The sequence below is a fragment of the Anthonomus grandis genome, chromosome 7 (assembly GCF_022605725.1).
Source record: "Anthonomus grandis grandis chromosome 7, icAntGran1.3, whole genome shotgun sequence".
NCBI lineage: Eukaryota > Metazoa > Arthropoda > Insecta > Coleoptera > Curculionidae > Anthonomus > Anthonomus grandis.
The window spans coordinates 22,178,620-22,196,489 of NC_065552.1; the positions used below are offsets into that span (position 1 = coordinate 22,178,620).

General features: G+C 32.9%; 1 protein-coding gene across 1 annotated transcript in view; it reads left to right on the forward strand.

The window, feature by feature from the left end:
- The window catches only part of LOC126738794 (uncharacterized), a 111,370-nt gene extending 103,406 nt beyond the window's left edge, over window positions 1–7,964 (forward strand). Inside the window, exons 11-14 of the mRNA XM_050444233.1 lie at window positions 6,846–7,054; window positions 7,115–7,324; window positions 7,381–7,632; window positions 7,689–7,964. Of these exons, the coding sequence (XP_050300190.1) occupies window positions 6,846–7,054; window positions 7,115–7,324; window positions 7,381–7,632; window positions 7,689–7,852 (835 nt within the window). The 3' untranslated portion in view covers window positions 7,853–7,964. The remainder of the gene's footprint in view (window positions 1–6,845; window positions 7,055–7,114; window positions 7,325–7,380; window positions 7,633–7,688) is intronic.
- The last annotated feature ends 9,906 nt before the right edge of the window (window positions 7,965–17,870 follow it).

Consider the following 17,870-nt stretch of genomic DNA (forward strand, 5'->3'; position numbering starts at 1 on the left):
GTAAAGGAAAAGGTAGCATATAAACAAATCCTACTTGTAAAGAAATTTTAGATGAAGGCGAGCGGATACGACAGCTCTAAAAAAATTTATACAGCAATTTTTGTGGTAAAAAAAATAATTACAAAAAAACAATACTCTTAAAATTATATGAGTCTACAACCTATTCACATGTATTCTTCAGTATTATTTAGTAAAACTAAGTGGTTTAAAATTTTTAAGTAAAAAGTAATAAATTATATATCTTGGAAACTATAAGTCGCAAAATTGAAAGTTTGTAATACAAGTCGATTTGCAATCAATAAAAGACATTTTTACATAAATCATCGATAAAATTATAATATGTTTTTCAATTTGTATATAAATTTTTACATAAATCGCTAAAAATATATGAAATGATTTTCAAGTACGTTTAGGATAATAATAAGTAGCAAATGAACTACATTTTTACCATTTGTTGAAGAACTTCTTGAATAAGACAGATTTTATAATTTATATTACATAAGAAAATTTTATTTTAGTTACCGTAAAACGAGGTTACTTTCACCATTTTTTTAGTTTTATTTCATTAGTTAGGATGTAACGTCACTCGAAAGAAGATCTGAACTTTTTATTATAAATATCAATTGAGCAGGTTGTAATATAACTCTGAATATAATTATTTGTTACGTATATTGCCTAATCAAGAGAACAACCTAGTTTTATTAGTGGTGCAAAGTATACCCCAAAAAAGTCATACTTTGCACTACTCAATATTTTATTAATATTTGGCTAATAAATGCTTACTGGTGCATAGAAAACCCTTATTATTTCAAACTTTGCATCAATTAAATGCAAAAAAATGTTCAGAGCCAAGTTTTGTGAATTTAAATCTACCTACCTACATAGATTTATGAAAAAAGCATAAAAGTAAAGAAAATTGCTACAATTTAAATGAACAAACTTTATTATAACATTATAATAGTAAAAATACAACGTTTGAAACTAATCCCACCACAATTTGTCGCATTCTGGGACAATGTACAATCCTCGTTTGGACATTTTCTTGGGAGGGCTAATGGCGCCAATTACGTTGTCCCACGAATACCATATTTCGTCACGTCTTTCTGGCCATTTCCAAAACGTTATCGATCTGGCCATAGCATTGATCATTGCTCCATCGTTTTCTATTGCTGTTATCACTCCAGGATAAACATGATCTTTATAGGAAAATAAAATGTACTCACCAAAACAACTTTTTTAACATCATCTAATCCAGATTTTTGGCTTTCTCGACAATATTTGTTCCAAGAGAACCAGAGACGAGTTTTTCATTAAATTCTTTTTCTTCTTCCATTTCTTGCATCTCATTTATTTCATCATCTGATAAATCCCTGCCTAGTGGAAAGTGGTCGTCCAAAACAATGTCCTCCTCTGAATCTTCTACGATTTCTGGTTCAACAGCTTGAAGAAGTGTGGATGTAGATGCTCCAGTTAGATCTGTTAAACTAATTTCAGAATGGGCAATACTGTATCCTTCTGAAACCGTTATTTTCTTCTTCCTACGTGGCTTAAACTGTGTGACTTCCTGTAGTGGAGTAAAAACGGTGGAAAAATGTAAAAATTTTTTTTTAAAGGTATAACCACATGAAACCTATATAGAATCATTGACTGGGGCACTGTGCATAAGAAATAACCAATTACGACATATTTTGTGGGGTCAGAATTTTTTTATCCCGAAAAATGTCAATAAATTGTCAAAATGTTCTATTTATGTTTTTTTACACATACCACGCGATAACTTCGAAACTAATTAGCTTATAAACATGATATTTTTTTTAATCGATTGGAAACATACAGACGGTTCCAACAGTACTAATTCGTGTCCCCTGGTGAGCTTATTTTTTCTTGGATAATAGAGTAAACTCAAAATTTTACTTTTGTTGCTGCATGATTTTCGGTAAGCGGGAAACTTTTTTGTTTTAAGGAATTTTACCATAGTATCTACATATAAATTAAATAAGAGATATTGAAAAAGTTTTTAAAGTAAAAACCAACCTTCTGTGACAAATACTTTTAGAGCTATCGTCACTTAAAATATTAACACAGGGACGCGCGGCGATGCGCAATATACTTACTTGGAGATGCCCACAAAATGTTGCACGGTACCGCGCTCTCGATGTGTTTTGAAGGCCCGTTTGCGTAATCTCCTGACTAATTTGGCGATTCGATAATTTTTTCTATTAGGAACGCAGACTGCACTGGGATTACACTTATATTTTTAATATTAATTAAGTTAAAACAGAAATTGCAAAAACAAAAAAAGAACATAAATTGAAAAGATTTAGATTTCTTCAGACTCTGAATCTGACGAGTTTAGTTCTTCATCTTGTGGTCTGTTACTACATATTGCATATTTACATTCGTCACAACATTTTAATCCTTGAGCTAAACACGTGCACCTATTATTGTTGCAATTTTTGTCGGAACACCAAATTGACAATGCTTTTCTTATTTCATTGGGGATCGGATCTTGTATTGCTGATATTGGTCTCCAGTAAGTTTCATCATTTTTCCAACCGTATTTACGAAGATCTTCCAAAATTATTTCTTTGACATGAGAATTATACCATATTTTTAACTGGTATATACATCTAAAAAAATGGATCATTAATATCTAACATATGTAATTCATTCTATCGTTTAGTACCTTCTTAAATGTTGCTTAAACGCATCATTTGTAGGAGGCAATTCTGAGGCTGATCGATTTGACTCTTTTGTCAAATGCACCCTTAGTTCATTAAGAGTTTTAATAGATGTGTTTTTATTTTTATATAGATACAATAAATACATTTGGCCCAAATTTATTGCTTCATCTTCAAGCAAAAATGGCAGATTTTCGAGTCCCTTTAAATTATTGATGTTTTTGTATAAAATGTCGAATGCTGATTTTTTACCTATTTTAAATAGTGCACAAGTAGTATCACATCCAGTTTAACAATGAATACTTAATAATTTTTTACAAACTTCTTCTCCCAAATTATTAGCTTCGTTGCCTTCATTTTCGACAATTTGAGACGCATGCTCAAGATTTTGTAGGCTAGTGTAAGATTTTCTACAAAGTAGATGATATTTAACAAGTTTTTTCTTTGTTAAAATATCATCCTTTTCGCCCAATATATTCTTTGCACAATTGTCTTGTCTTTTTTCTGCAGCACTTATTAATGTTTTTAAGCCCTGGATTGTAGGATTTTGAACTACCAGTTTGTCACTGTCGCTTACAGTTTCTCCACAAATTAAACAATGTACAATTATTCAAATATTCAATAAATTAAACACAATGTAAAGAACTTGAGGCGCGTAATGAACTGAACGCATGAACCAACAGAAAAATCATAGAAAGAATCAATAGTATCATAGAATCATTCTATTACACGCAAAACAACAGTATTCCACGTAACCCACTTATATTAGCAACGCATACGTAACGGCCAAAAAGTGCACTACACGGGCGCGCGAATAATTACAATTTTAAATGCCGATATCTTGAAAACTGTGTGTCTCAGACGGTTGGTTTTTATTTTAAAAAAACTTTTCTAGTATCTCTTCTTTAATTCATACGCAGATACTATGGTAAAATTCCTGGAAACAAAAAAGTTTCTCACTTACCGAAATTCATGCAGCAATAAAAGTAAAATTTCGGGTTTACTCCATTCTCCAAGAAAAAAATGCGCTAATCAGGGGACTTGAATTAGCACTATTATGACCGTCTATATATATTTTCAATTGATTAAAAAAAACCTCATGTGTATATGTTTTTTAGTTTCGAAGTTATCGCGTGGTATGTGTAAAAAAAAAATATAACAATTTGACAATTTATTGACATTTTTCGGGATAAAAAATGTCTGACTCCTCAAAATATGTCGTAACTAGTTATTTTACATGCACAAGGACCTAACTAATAATCCTGTAAAGGTTTCATGTGGTTATATCTTAAAAAAAATTATAATCAAGGAAGAAACTTCTTTTCTTGTTTTTACTCCACTACTGTCTTTTATCTTCTAAATACTTAATGAAAGTGTTTTCGATATCCGACAAACTTGATTTATTTGTATCGTTAGCAGTTGTTATATTAGATTGCTTAGTTGTTGTTACATCCCAAGGGACGATACCGCATTTCCTAAATCCCGACTAGAGATATTAACTCTGCGCTATTCTTTTGAATTTTTTTCCATTAATAATCGCAAAAGCATTGGAAAATACTGTTTCTCAAGTACATTTGATCTACTCCCTACATGAGTTTCCTTATATTAAGATAAAATGTCTCTACAGGCTCTTTTCATGGGGGCAAATAGCGGTTCTGTAACGTGGGTGCTGTTCGAAGGCAAACATACAAAATCAATGTCGTGTCTTCGACATAAATCGAGGACTTCATCAATAATATGAGAAGACAAATTGTCTCCTAAAACGACCTTCTTTCCCTGAATTTTTTTAAGCCTGGTCAATAGGAGAGTGCTCAACCAATTTGCAAAGGTCTGTGATTCGAACCAACCAGATGCAGTATTTGCATAACGCGTACCAGGGGGACCATTCTCAGTCCGTGTGTCCCACAAATGCTTGGATTTACACACCACATAAGGAGGTAGAAGCTCACCAGCTGCATTTCCACAAATCATAAGAGAAATGCTACTCTTTGAGGAATTACAAATTCGTTCGGGATACTTAACACCACGTTTAGTTAATATATTTTTTTGACCGGGGTCATCGGTTAAGTTTGTCTCATCATAATTAAAAATAGCATGCGGCTCTACATCAGTTAATGTTTGTTTTAGATTTTCTATGTATTCAGTCATTTGGTTTGCATTGAGTGCTGCTCTACTTCCTTTTATGTTAGAGGCTATCCTTGCAGTAAGGTCCTTATGACGAGTTAAAAATGATTTGACCCAATCGATACCTGGAGTATTATCTCTAAAACGAGTTATTTTTTTTCCTTTGCGATTTAAATAGCTCTTGATTATTTGTCGCAATTTCATTCCAGTAACAGGAAAACCAGAATCACTAAGGCTATGAATGCATAATACGAAACATGTTTCCTCTTCATAAGAGAATATTGATGGGTATCCAGGTTTTCTAGCGTGTGTTTCTTTTAATTTGTAAAAAATAGTTCCCCTAGGAATGTTAAAGGATTCAGCGGCAACTCTTGTGCTCATGCCATCTTGTATTGCTGACAAACATGCCTTCAAATCTTCTTCTGAGTAGTCTGCATATCTGCGAGATCCCAGTTTCCTTTTATAAACGTCTGGGCATTTTCTGAAAACCATTTACCTATTTAACTTTTACTCTTGCGAATGAAAATCGTTTGGACGTGACAAGTAGGGGATACTTTGCACCACTTGCAAGTTGGGGATACTTTGCACCACTTGAGCGGGGCAAAGTATACCCAATTCCACGTGATAAGTGCACATGTAAACAATGTTTTTTTTTTATTGCTATCCTTGTTTAAACCCGTTATTTTAACAACTACAAATCGTAATCGGTTATAGTATAAGCCTTTAGACGTGTATTTACTAATTTTTGTACTCTGGGACTTTCTGCACAGTATGATTTGTTAGTTTGATGTAGCCAGCAAATCATAGAATTTCTAGGTTAATATTCGGACGGTTGCTGATAAACAACTAGCGACCAGGAGGATATTCGCGCGCGTGTTGGTGACGTATTGCGATGTTGCCTATGTGTTCTAGAGGTAGCAGAAATATCTGAATAAAATTATGAGGAGGATTACAGAAAATATAATATTTCATGTTCGGTGCAAAGTTTTTCTGCTCAGTGCAAAGTAACCCCGTTTTACGGTATTTTAAAAATGGTTAATCACATAAATTTGACATTTTGCAGCTACTTATATTTTGATTTGAACGCAATAATTAAAAATTAGGATTGCTGTTAAGAAAAATTAACGATGACGTCATATGTATCTTATTTTTGAGACACACTGTATAACTTTGTTTTCAACAAAATACAGCGCACCTAAAAATACTGTATTTAAGTATATGAAGTAGGTGAACTAGTATATGAAGTACTGAATTCATTCTGACGTTACAGACTCGCACTGTGTATCTTTATGATGTTCTTTTTATATCACACTATTTTAATTTATGTATCAAAATAATTCTAAAATAAGTATTATTATGATTAACTTTTATTAATTATTATTATTATTGTTAATTTAAGATCTTAAATTAATTATTTTACTAAATAAATCACTATTCAATTGCGACAAAAAATCAAAAGCTGATTTTTTAATAAAAACATTCAATATTAGGCCCACGTGAACATCACTGGTAAAAATTAACAAATATTTTTGTCTTAAAAAGAAATGTATTTTTAGTCGTAGTGGGTGTCTACTAAATTTTAACAAAATACCAAAAACAGTCGCAATAAACTGAAGAAGAATATTTTGTCGGTTTTAATTTTAAATAAAATATTTCGTAAAAAAAGTGTAGAGACCAAATTTGCTCTAAAATATAAAGCGATTTTTAAAATAATTTTAATTTTTATAAAACTCAGTGGCGAATTTTCAAAAATCTTTTAAATCAAAAGTGCTCCTTATTATTAGAAAGGAGTAATACTTTTATTAATAATAATAAATCATAATTACTACTACTAATAATTATGATAAAAACTAACTTTGTTAAAATTTTAAGATCCTGTAGCGCAAAAACTAAGAGATTTAAGACATATGTTATGATAAACTTTTCTCCTCAAAATGACTAGAGGTTTCGCACACTGTATTATCGGCACTTAATTTATGAACTCTATATATGGAATTATTATAATATATATATATGCGGCTTTTTTTTATTTCTTTTTAGAATATCAACTGCTATTAGACAATCCCTATGCTGGTTCTCGCCGACGTTAGTAAAGCTATTTAAGATTACAATCCTCGAAGAAAAACATATAAGAAGATTGACAGAAATTTTTAAAGAAGTCTTACATACAAGAATGAACACCAACGAGAATATGCCGAGTGATTTAATAGATGTTATGTTAGAATCCAAGAAAAAAGGCATGGAAATGAGTAAGTAGTACATCTTTTTTAAGTTACAGTACAGTGAAACAAAAATATTAACATTTTTAGCTGAGAATATAATGGTAGGCTCAGCTCTTCAATTTTTTGTCGCTGGATTTGAAACAGTTAGTAACGTGTTAAGTTTTATGTTGTACGAACTGGCCATCCATCCAGATATACAGCGACGGTTAAGAAAAGAAATTCTGGAGCATACTGATGAGGATGGATTAACTTATGAGTCCCTTAATAACATGAAATATTTAGACATGTGTGTATCAGGTTCGTAATCTACTTTGCAACCTATTGAAAAACCTAATAATATAATTATTTTTTAGAGGGTTTAAGGAAATATCCTACTTTACCCTTTCTTGATAGGGTATGCAACGCTGATTATAAAATATCAGATAAAATCACAATTGAAAAAGGAACGAAGATCTTTGTTCCTCTTTTAGCAATGCATTATAATAAGGAGCTATTCCCTGACCCTTATAAGTTTGATCCAGAAAGATTTGCAGATAAATCATTGATTAACGCTGATAATATGCTCTACTATATGCCTTTTGGTGAAGGACCAAGGATATGTATTGGTAAATCAATTGTTGTGCTTTCTATTGCAATATATGCCCTTTAAATTATTTTACAGGGAACAGATTTGGTCTAATTGGCGTAAAAACTGCAATAGCTGCGATCTTATCTAAATACGAATTGGTGAAGAGCGATCAGACTCCAGAACCTATAGTGTACGCTCCCGAAAGTTTTGTGCTGCAGTCGACTGTAGGTATTCCAATTACATTCAAATATTTGTAATAATCTTATGAATGTTATGTATCAACGTGTTGACTGTAAAACAATGATGACTGTAAAACAAGTGATTTTTTGTAATTTTAAATATTCCAACTAATTAAATATTCTAAAAATATTTTGATTTTTTTTTAAATGGTAGTTTTCCACCAGATATTAGATGAAAATGTTAAAACTATAGTTCAAAAGTGTTAAATGCTTTGATTTTGTAGGGTTATAAGACCAACGCTTGGGCAAGTGGTCTAAGCTTTAAAATTAAAAATTAATGTTTTAAAACACAAAAAAAAACTAAAATTGGTTATTGAAGCTATTTAGCGTACTTCGTCATATACAGATATTATACCGGGTGGTGCGTCACCGAGCGGAACATAGGAAATCCCATGTAAATTTTAAGGGGGTCAATTATTGGCTTCCCTGTACATTTTACAGAAAAAATGTAAAATAAATTTTTGAACAGACCAATCTGGCAAACTCTCGTGCAAAGTTTCAAAAAATTTTAACACGTTCACTGCCGATGACCCAACTATTGAGTCACGGCGACTTCCCGAAAGAGGCCGATGACTCGACAGTTGAGTCAAGCGCAATGCGTTGTTTTACCAGTCAGTACAGCTTTGGCCTTTGGACGGGTAATACGATATTACGCCGGCCTTTTACCGAACTATATAAACACGTGTTTTTGCGTGATTGGTTGTGAGGTTAAGTTTTTGTTTTTAGTACAATGAATGGCAGGGCCATCTAGACTGAAAAGAAAGCTTGCGGATTATAAAAAAGGGACTTTTTTGAGTGATTCGGAGTTAGATGCAATATTAAACTGTTCCGAAAGTGACGAAGATCCTTTTATAGACAGTGGCAGCGAGTATGAGCCTGATTCTACGAGTTCAAGCGAAGACGAGAAATTCGAGGGCAAGGTATGTCTGGCGTAGAAGACCCTATTGATTCCGCTGAAACCACCCAATACGGCAACGACGAACAGCCTGAGGCTCTAATGTGGACTGACAACTCAAATATAAAAGATTTTCCATTTTCCGGCAACCCTGGACTAAAAGTAAATTTAGTATCTGACATTAAACTTTTTCATTTTGTTTCTTACGGATAAATTTTTTTAAAATATCGTAGTTGAGACAAACAGATACGCCGAGCAATTGTTCTTAAGTGAAAAAACAAGAGAAAATTCAAGAATAACGAACTGGAAGCCTTTGACAGTTCCAACTCTAAAAGTTTTTATAGGGTTATGGCTTCATATGGGCAATATACAAATAAATCGGCTGCAGGATTATTGGAAAACTCACACGTTGTACAATATCCAATGTTTTAGAATCCATATGAGCAGGAATCGTTTTTTGACGATCCTAAGATGCTTACATTTTGCCAAAATTCCGGAACGAGGAGAGCCAGGATACGATGATCGTTTGTCGAGGATTAGATGGCTACAAGATTTTTTTAACGAAAAAATAGATGAGATTTATTACCCAAATAAACAATAATTATCTTTAGATGAGCCGATGGTCTTGTGGAGGGGTAGATTGCTTTTCCGGCAATATATTCAAAATAAAAAGCATAAATTTGGCGTAAAATTATATGTTTTATCGGAACCTAATGGCCTCGTGTTGAAGATGAGGATATATACTGGAGATGAAGAGGACATGCAAGGAGAGTTGGGGCATTCTGCAAATGTTGTATTTTATCTAGTAAAAAATTATCTTGAAAGAGGGCACTCATTGTATATAGATAATTATTACAATAGTAGTCGTTTAGCTAACGAACTACTTTTGAAAAGAACTTACGTGACTGGAACACTAAGAGCGAGCAGGAAGGGTAACCCAGAAGAAATTACTTCTAAGAAATTGGCTAAAGGTGAGAGTCTTATCAAATATTCAGAGTTACAGTTGGAAAGTGGTGAGATAAGAGAGAAGTTCTATTCATTTCTACCAAATTTGATAATGAAATAGTACAGGTGCAAAATAGACGAGGAGAAGAAAAACAAAAACCGAAAGCGATTATTATGTACAATAAGTACATGTCCGGAATAGATAGGCAAGACCAAATGCTTGCGTATTATGCAAGTGAATGGAAAACAATTAGGTGGTACAAAAAGATGGGTATATAATACATATAATATCAATAATGCTTCTCAACAGCTATCATCTGTATAACCAATATTCAACCAAGAAGAAATTAAACTATTATGACTTTCGGCATAACATTATAGAAAGCCTATTGGCTGAAAAAGAAGAAAAACCTGAAGTCGATCCATTCCAAGAAAAGAAAGTTCCCAAAGAAAAATCTAGCCATTTTCCTGATAAATACCAGTTAGATGCTGCAGGGCGACAAATGAGAAAAAGATGTAGAGTGTGTTATCAGAATAAATTGCGCAAAAATACTCCGTTTTTTTGTCCAGCTTGCTTAGATAAGCCGGGGTTGTGTCTTGAAAACTGTTTTCAAATATATCATACTTACAAGTAAGTGCGAACTTACTTTTTTACTTTTAAGTTTGTGTAATATTATGTTTTTGTTGAGAAATAAAGTTTTGTTTGTTTATGTTTATATTTTAAATGGATTTTTACTCAGTTTATACTTAGTATTTGTTTTTTTTTAGATTTAATTTGCATTTAGTTTAGTTATTAATTTCTACAACTTAGGTATTTTTTTGTTTGATTTTTTTTTTGTTCTCTTTTCAAAATACAAAGTTCCAATTCTTACATTGCCGTGGTTTTTATTACTTTTATTTATTTGTTTGTTGTAATTTTTTTATTTAAAAAAAATTTGTTGAATTTATTACATGACTCGAACGTCGAGTCACGCGGCCTTTAGTCGTAGAAACGTATCTGAAAGGCCGATGACTCCACCCTTGAGTCAGGGTAGTTTTAACCCTTAAGACATCCAAAAAACAAATATAATAGATAAGAGAAGCCAAAAAACACCTTTTCTTCATTGATTTTGAAAAAAAATATACTGGCCTTTCAAAAAGTTTTTTGAAGTTTATACGGCAGTGAACGTGTTAATAACCGAATCTTGAATTATTCAATTAAATGTAATTGCAAAATTACCAAATTTTCGGTTCAGGTAAAACCAGACACCAGCCACCAGCAAACAATTTGTTATAAGGCTTTGTCAAATCTGACGTACAGCCGAATACAGGAAATGTTTTATTTTTCGTTTTATCAATCTCACAACCATACATTTAAAGTAAAACACGTTAACATGACTATTTTATCTAAACTTTTATTTAATAACGATGATGTTATATTAAATAAAAGTGAAAAACAAATTTTCAGTTTCAAGAAAGTAAAGCCAATACTGAGGCACAAAGTATAAAGTAATGAAATAGGCACTAACAAATACTATCATCAGTTTTTAATATTGTGACAAAATTTAGGGGCATGTTCCTTGGGCGAAATCAAGCAAAAAAGTACCTACGACCATATGTCCTACATTTTACACTGCAGACTGGTAAAGTGGTAAAAAAAAACATCAGTTTTTATACTTTTTAGCACATTTAAAAACTGGGTGGAGCAACAAAAATACTTATTGAGCATCTAATCTTTAGCATCTAATAAAGTTAATATTATCAACTGTTTTATACTAATCTGAATAGCTATTTAAATAATAAAGCTTCTAAAAACTGTTTGAACTTCATACTTTATAATATGACAAAATCTAGTGAGCATAAAATAAAACAAAAATAGGCATCACAAATTTACTTTATTATCTTCTATTTATAAAACAAAAAGAACAAAAAATGCCATTTTTAAAACAGTATTTGAATCACAAAACAAAAAAGAGTGAACATTAAACAAATTATTAATAAGACTTCAATAAATTAAAAACATCACTGAATTACAAAGGCAGGTTTGGATTTTGATGGACGTCCACGCTTTCTTTTTTGTCCAATATGGATATTTTTTGCCTCTACAGGCGGAACTGTATATTTTAATCTAATTGCTAGGCCTAGAAGATGTTTGCACATATACATTTAAAAAAACTGTGGACAATTGCAGGTACCATTCATCCAATCATCTTTTTCTTTGGGAATTGTTACTCTCTAAGTGGAAAAAAAATTCTTTGTATTCATCAAAAGTTTCCCAAGGTTTTTCAGCCTGAACATCCAATACTTGACCTCCTAGTACTATATAGACATTGTTCTTCGTGTCAGCATCTAACACCTTTATTTTTTTGTCTAATTTTGCCCATTGATATGCTTTTGTCCAATCAGGAAGTTTAATAAGCGGAGTAATTGAAAAGGACCATTCGTTAACCATCTCCGATGCGATAACCAGAAAACGAGACAAAGGAAATCTTTCGTATAATGTTTATCTTTTATGGTTCTATTAAACGATTCCAGTGCGTTGTTTGTGGCTGTTGATCCTGGGGCAGCACCTAGGTACCAATTGCGATTTTGAGTTAACCACTCTTCTTTGAAGTATTTAATAAAATTAGTTTGGGTTTTCCATTTCCTCATAAAAAGCTGTGATGCGCTAGTAAAATGTTCAGGAGAAGTAACGGACTGTAAGCATAAATGTCTTGTAATATTTTCTTTCGGGCGTTTTTGTCTGAGCAAGTTTGTTCAACCCTGGTTTGCATTTTTGTTTTTGCATGTGCCCAACACATTCTCACAATGGGTTCAGGACCAAAGACTTCTGTAAGCATTTTGGATGCTCTTTGCGGCATCACAAACTAATACCGACGGTTGTAGAGAATGTCCGTATACAAACAAAACCTGTTCTTTTAATCTATTAAATAACATGGTAAAATCTTCCTGACGCTCGTTTGTCGAAACTCCTAGATATATCGAATGAAATTTTCTATGTTTATCTGTAGTTCCTACAACTAATACCAGGAACCCTTGCCAAATCAACTTGTATGTCGCATCAGCATGGATAATATTTGCATGACGTTCTGCTAACGCCAGTAAATGTTTTGTAGACAATGCAAAGCGAAAGGACATTGGTTTATCCTCGAATATATAATAAGAAAGTACAAACACTTGGTGTATGTCCTCGGGAACTGCTGTATGATTTAATATCCATCGCTTCAGTTCTCCTAGGCTTATAGTTGAGAAACCGTATTTAACACGTCTACGACTTGATAGATAATTGTTCAATTGTTTCATTGATGGTAATTTTACTCCCTCCATCTTACTAAGACTTTTTAAAATAGCTTTAGGCTTTAAATGTAAATCAAATAGTTTGTTTATTTCTGTCTTAACTTTCTGACTTATTCCGTAATTAGAACGAATTCCAATCGACTCGTGGTTATGGGCAGCCTCTACACGATAGAGCAAAACAGCATTTGATGTAGCTTCAAATAGTAAATAAATTTGTGCCGCACACTGAGGGTCATGACGTTTTACTTTGTTACAGCGATAAAACCTTTTTTTTCCTTCTTCGGTCATATGTGTTATTAAAATAGACCAAGTATTTTCTTTTCGAACAACTTCCTCCGCTTCTTTAACACATGCAAATTTTCTTACAAAGAGCCACTACTTACTCTCGCCACGCTTTTTTCTGTTTCTAATTCTTCAATCTCCGAATCAGTGTCCGAACGATATGAAGGAATTTCTATTTCATTCTCCATTTGAATATTGTCATCAGAACTATTCCCGGGTAAAACAGTATCGAGTTCGATGATTATTTAATGTTTAAAACGAATAAAACGGTGCATAAAACAACTGTTTATACTATTGAAATAATATATACACCATAACCAATAAACGTATATGGGAATCCCAAACGCAGTTAACTGACGCTCCAGTATAAACGCACGTTGCTGGATTTTTTTGTAATTCATTAACAAAAGCTGTTGCCGAATGCAAAATAAAAACTTTTAAGAAAAAAAATTGATGATTATCTAATATTTTAGTTGAAATGAATTTGAAAATTAGATGCTAATTTAGAGTTTTTGAAGTTTAGTTGGTATTTTGGTAAACTGGTTTTGAAAATTAGAAGCTCATTTAAATTTTTTGTAAGCTTTGTGTATTTCTTGGTGCCTGCTTTTGTTGGCAGATTAAAAATATAATGATGCCTTAAGTTTGTTCACCGATAAATTTATTTGATATACAGAAATATAAAAGTTGCCATGTTAGTTAAAATAGTTACCACATTTTGTTGTATAGGGTGACCCAATAAGACTGTTCCTCGGCCATATCTCGGGAACTGTTCGTAAAAAAAATTAAAAAAAAAAAATTATTAGGTAAATCGGTCATGAAAAATCGTTGGAAAATATTTTCAAGTTCTAAAAATTACCACCAGAGGGCGTAATTGCCATCTTAAACTTTAAAATTGCATTTTTCTTTAAATTTCGCATAACAACCAAATTTTTTTTTTTTACATTTTTAAAGAGAACCAGGTTATCTATGATTTTCGTAAAATAAAAAAATCAGCCATTTCAAAAACAAAGATGGTGGAGCGCGTTCAGTTGTTTTTGCAATAACTCGCTTTAACTTCTTAACGGTTTGACCGATTTTAACAAATTTGGTATCGTTGAAAAGAGCATTCCTTGGGCAATAAGAATCAACCAAAATATAGTTGATTTAGTTGAATCCTTTTCCGCCTGGGGGCTAGCTTTGACACCAAATGGAATGATATGACTTTTTCTTTATGAAAAAGTAGCCAAATAACATCCAAAGAGGCCACTGAAAACCGTTTGTCAAAATGTCTTTCCTAACCGCAAATATTGGGAAAATAAGGAAAAAAAAACGCATCCCGAACGTAATAAGTCACTTTAATATTATAGGTAGGCCTTGGAAAATGAAACAAATGAAACATGAAAGGAACAAGAAAGTGATCTAATGGCGACCCAGGTGTTCAAAATGGCCTCCGTCATTTTGGACGCACATCTGAAGACGCTGATGAGTTGAAGAAACAGCAGTTTCAATTTCAGCTATTGGGATATTTAAGATGGCATTCCTAATTCTTGCAATCATATCCTCGCGGGAAGTTGGCCTTATTGCATAGACTATATCCTTAATCCTTCCCCAGAGATAAAAATCAAGGCAGGTTAAATCGGGAGACCTAGAAATATTCATTAAGTTTTAATACGTGTGCAATTATAAACAGAATCATTCCAAATAGGCAACGTCTAAAGATTCTTGTGTTAAATACTTGCCTTGGCGCCCAAGGGAATAGGCTTCCTCTTCCGATCCAACGGTCAGGGAAGGTGGCATCTAAATACTGGCGAACAGCAAGGGCATAATGGGCGGGGCAACCATCATGCTGGAAAAACATTTTTTGGCGGACGTTCAGCGCAATATCTTCCATTAAAATTGGAAGAACATTTTCTAAGAAATGTAGGTATGTTAGACCATTTAATGCGCCGTCCAAAATATATGGACCAACAACCCGCCCTCCAATTATCCCACACCAAACATTTACACTATATCTCCCTTGATGCTGAACTTGTCCAAGCCAGCGCGGATTATTTCGGGCCCAAAAGTGCATATTATGTAAGTTTAAGTGCCCATTGCTATTGAAGGTGGCTTCGTTAGTCCACAACACAGTTGAAAAAAATTGAGGATTTTCTGCTATCATGCTTAATAGCCAGTGGCAAAAATCTAGCCTTTGGTCGAAATCCGGAGGAGAAAGGGCTTGGTGTAAGTTGATATGGTAGGGATGTAGCCTAAAATAGCAAGAAATGTAAAAAAAAAACCCTAAGATATGATATTTAGCAGGTTACATACCTATGGGTTCGAAGAATGCGGTGAACCGTACTTTGAGGAATACCCAAGTATTGAGAAATCTCTCTAGTACTAATTTGGGGATTGATTTCTACAGATGCCAGGACATTAATTACATTTTGTTCGTTATTTTGCCTATTTCTAATCATGGCAGGTAAATGGATGCTACCTGTTGTTAACAGGCGCTGGGCCAAACGCACAAACACGCGGCGATGGTATCGTGGTCGATTCGGATAGCGCAAATAGAAGGCGCGGGCAGCGATGGTCGCATTTTGCAAACACTCAAAATATATCGCCAGCATATTAAATGCTTCTTGGTTAGAAATCGGCATTGCAGAAAAGATTCAAAATTCAAATAACTACACTTTCTGAATGTAACACAGCAGAATAATGACAATAACAATGACAACAACACAGCAAATGACAGCTGTTATTATTTTATAATGCATCATGTTTCATTTGTTTCATTTTCCAAGGCCTACCTATAATATTAAAGTGACTTATTACGTTCGGGATGCGTTTTTTTATTCCTTATTTTCCCAATATTTGCGGTTAGGAAAGACATTTTGACAAACGGTTTTCAGTGGCCTCTTTGGATGTTATTTGGCTACTTTTTCATAAAGAAAAAGTTATATCATTCCATTTGAATTTTTTGATTTTTTTAGGATTTTGGGTGATGGTGTCAAAGCTAGCCCCCAGGCGGAAAAGGATTCAACTAAATCAACTATATTTTGGTTGATTCTTATTGCCCAAGGAATGCTCTTTTCAACGATACCAAATTTGTTAAAATCGGTCAAACCGTTAAGAAGTTAAAGCAAGTTATTGCAAAAACAACTGAACGCGCTCCACCATCTTTGTTTTTGAAATGGCTGATTTTTTTATTTCACGAAAATCATAGATAACCTGGTTCTCTTTAAAAATGTAAAAAAAAAAATTGGTTGTTATGCGAAATTTAAAGAAAAATGCAATTTTAAAATTTAAGATGGCAATTACGCCCTCTGATGGTAATTTTTAAAACTTGAAAATATTTTCCAACGATTTTTCATGACCGATTTACCTAATAATTTTTTTTATTTTAATTTTTTTTATGAACAGTTCCCGAGATATGGCCGAGGAACAGTCTTATTGGGTCACCCTGTACATCCATAATATTTGATGCTCATTTAAAAACTTCCCAAAAAAAATTAATTTGATTAATTCTAATATATGTATTTGAGGCATGTATTCGAATGTTGTACTGGAAAAAGTTTCAAAAAATGCTAAAATTAAACTATAAAAATAACATACTGGTTTTGTAATCAAATTAAATGTGTGATCTCCAGAATATGTTTAGGTCTAAAAATTTCTTCTTTCGAGAACAGTATTTGTTTTTGGTTTAGCTTTGACTAGTATGACTTAGTTGTCCGGGAAACTTAGTCAATGTAGTAAATCTTCTACAGTAACTGACCATAGCGATAGAACACCGCTTGAGGTTAAACCGATTATCATTTTTTTTATGCTACTCTTATTTATTAGTTGCAGAGAGTGGCCAGAATTTTCTTTCCAATAACTGCATTAAGGAATGACAAATTTCAGTATGCTCCTTCTATGTGTAAGAATAGTATCAGTGGCTTCTGCAGATTTTTCTCCATGATTACATATTGGCACTCACTATGTAGGTATTGTGTTATGACTGTATACATCTATCAGCGATTTTTTTTCCGAGTTTAGGAATCTTATGAAATTTCCATATGTTTGGCAGGTACACCAAAAATGCTCTTTGCTATCTAGTAAGGCAGTTTGACATAGGTATGGTCTAGGGTTGCTTGAACTTCTTGTGAATTATTGTGTAGCTTCCATTTGGGCCCAGTGATTTGTATGATTAAAATTGATGCGACGTCTATTTGACTAAATTTAATTATCCTTTCTAAAGTGGTTCATGCCTAGGATGCTCCAATTATTTATAAGATTAGTTTCATAAAGGTCAGAGTTAAATTGGTTTCACTTAAAGACGCCTGTGTTCAGGAGGGTTAATAAAAAAAACAATTATTATACAACTAACTTGAATTTTCTAATTACGAACGATTATATATACAGGGTGTTCATTTGAAAACTTCCCACCACGGATTTATCGAAAAACCACTGTTTTAAAAAAACGCCGAAATACGTCAAAAGGTTTGTCAAGGGGGACCAATTTCTAATCTAAAATTACTTCACCCCCTTTCACCCTCTGCCCCCCAGGGTCATCCCCTTAAAAATTTTAAATGGCAAGGGGTATCGAGTAATAGCTTGTTTAAAAGATCTTTCAAAATCTTTTATTTTGACCTTTGATTTTTTGAAATCGGTCGACTCGTTTTCGAGAAAATTATAAAA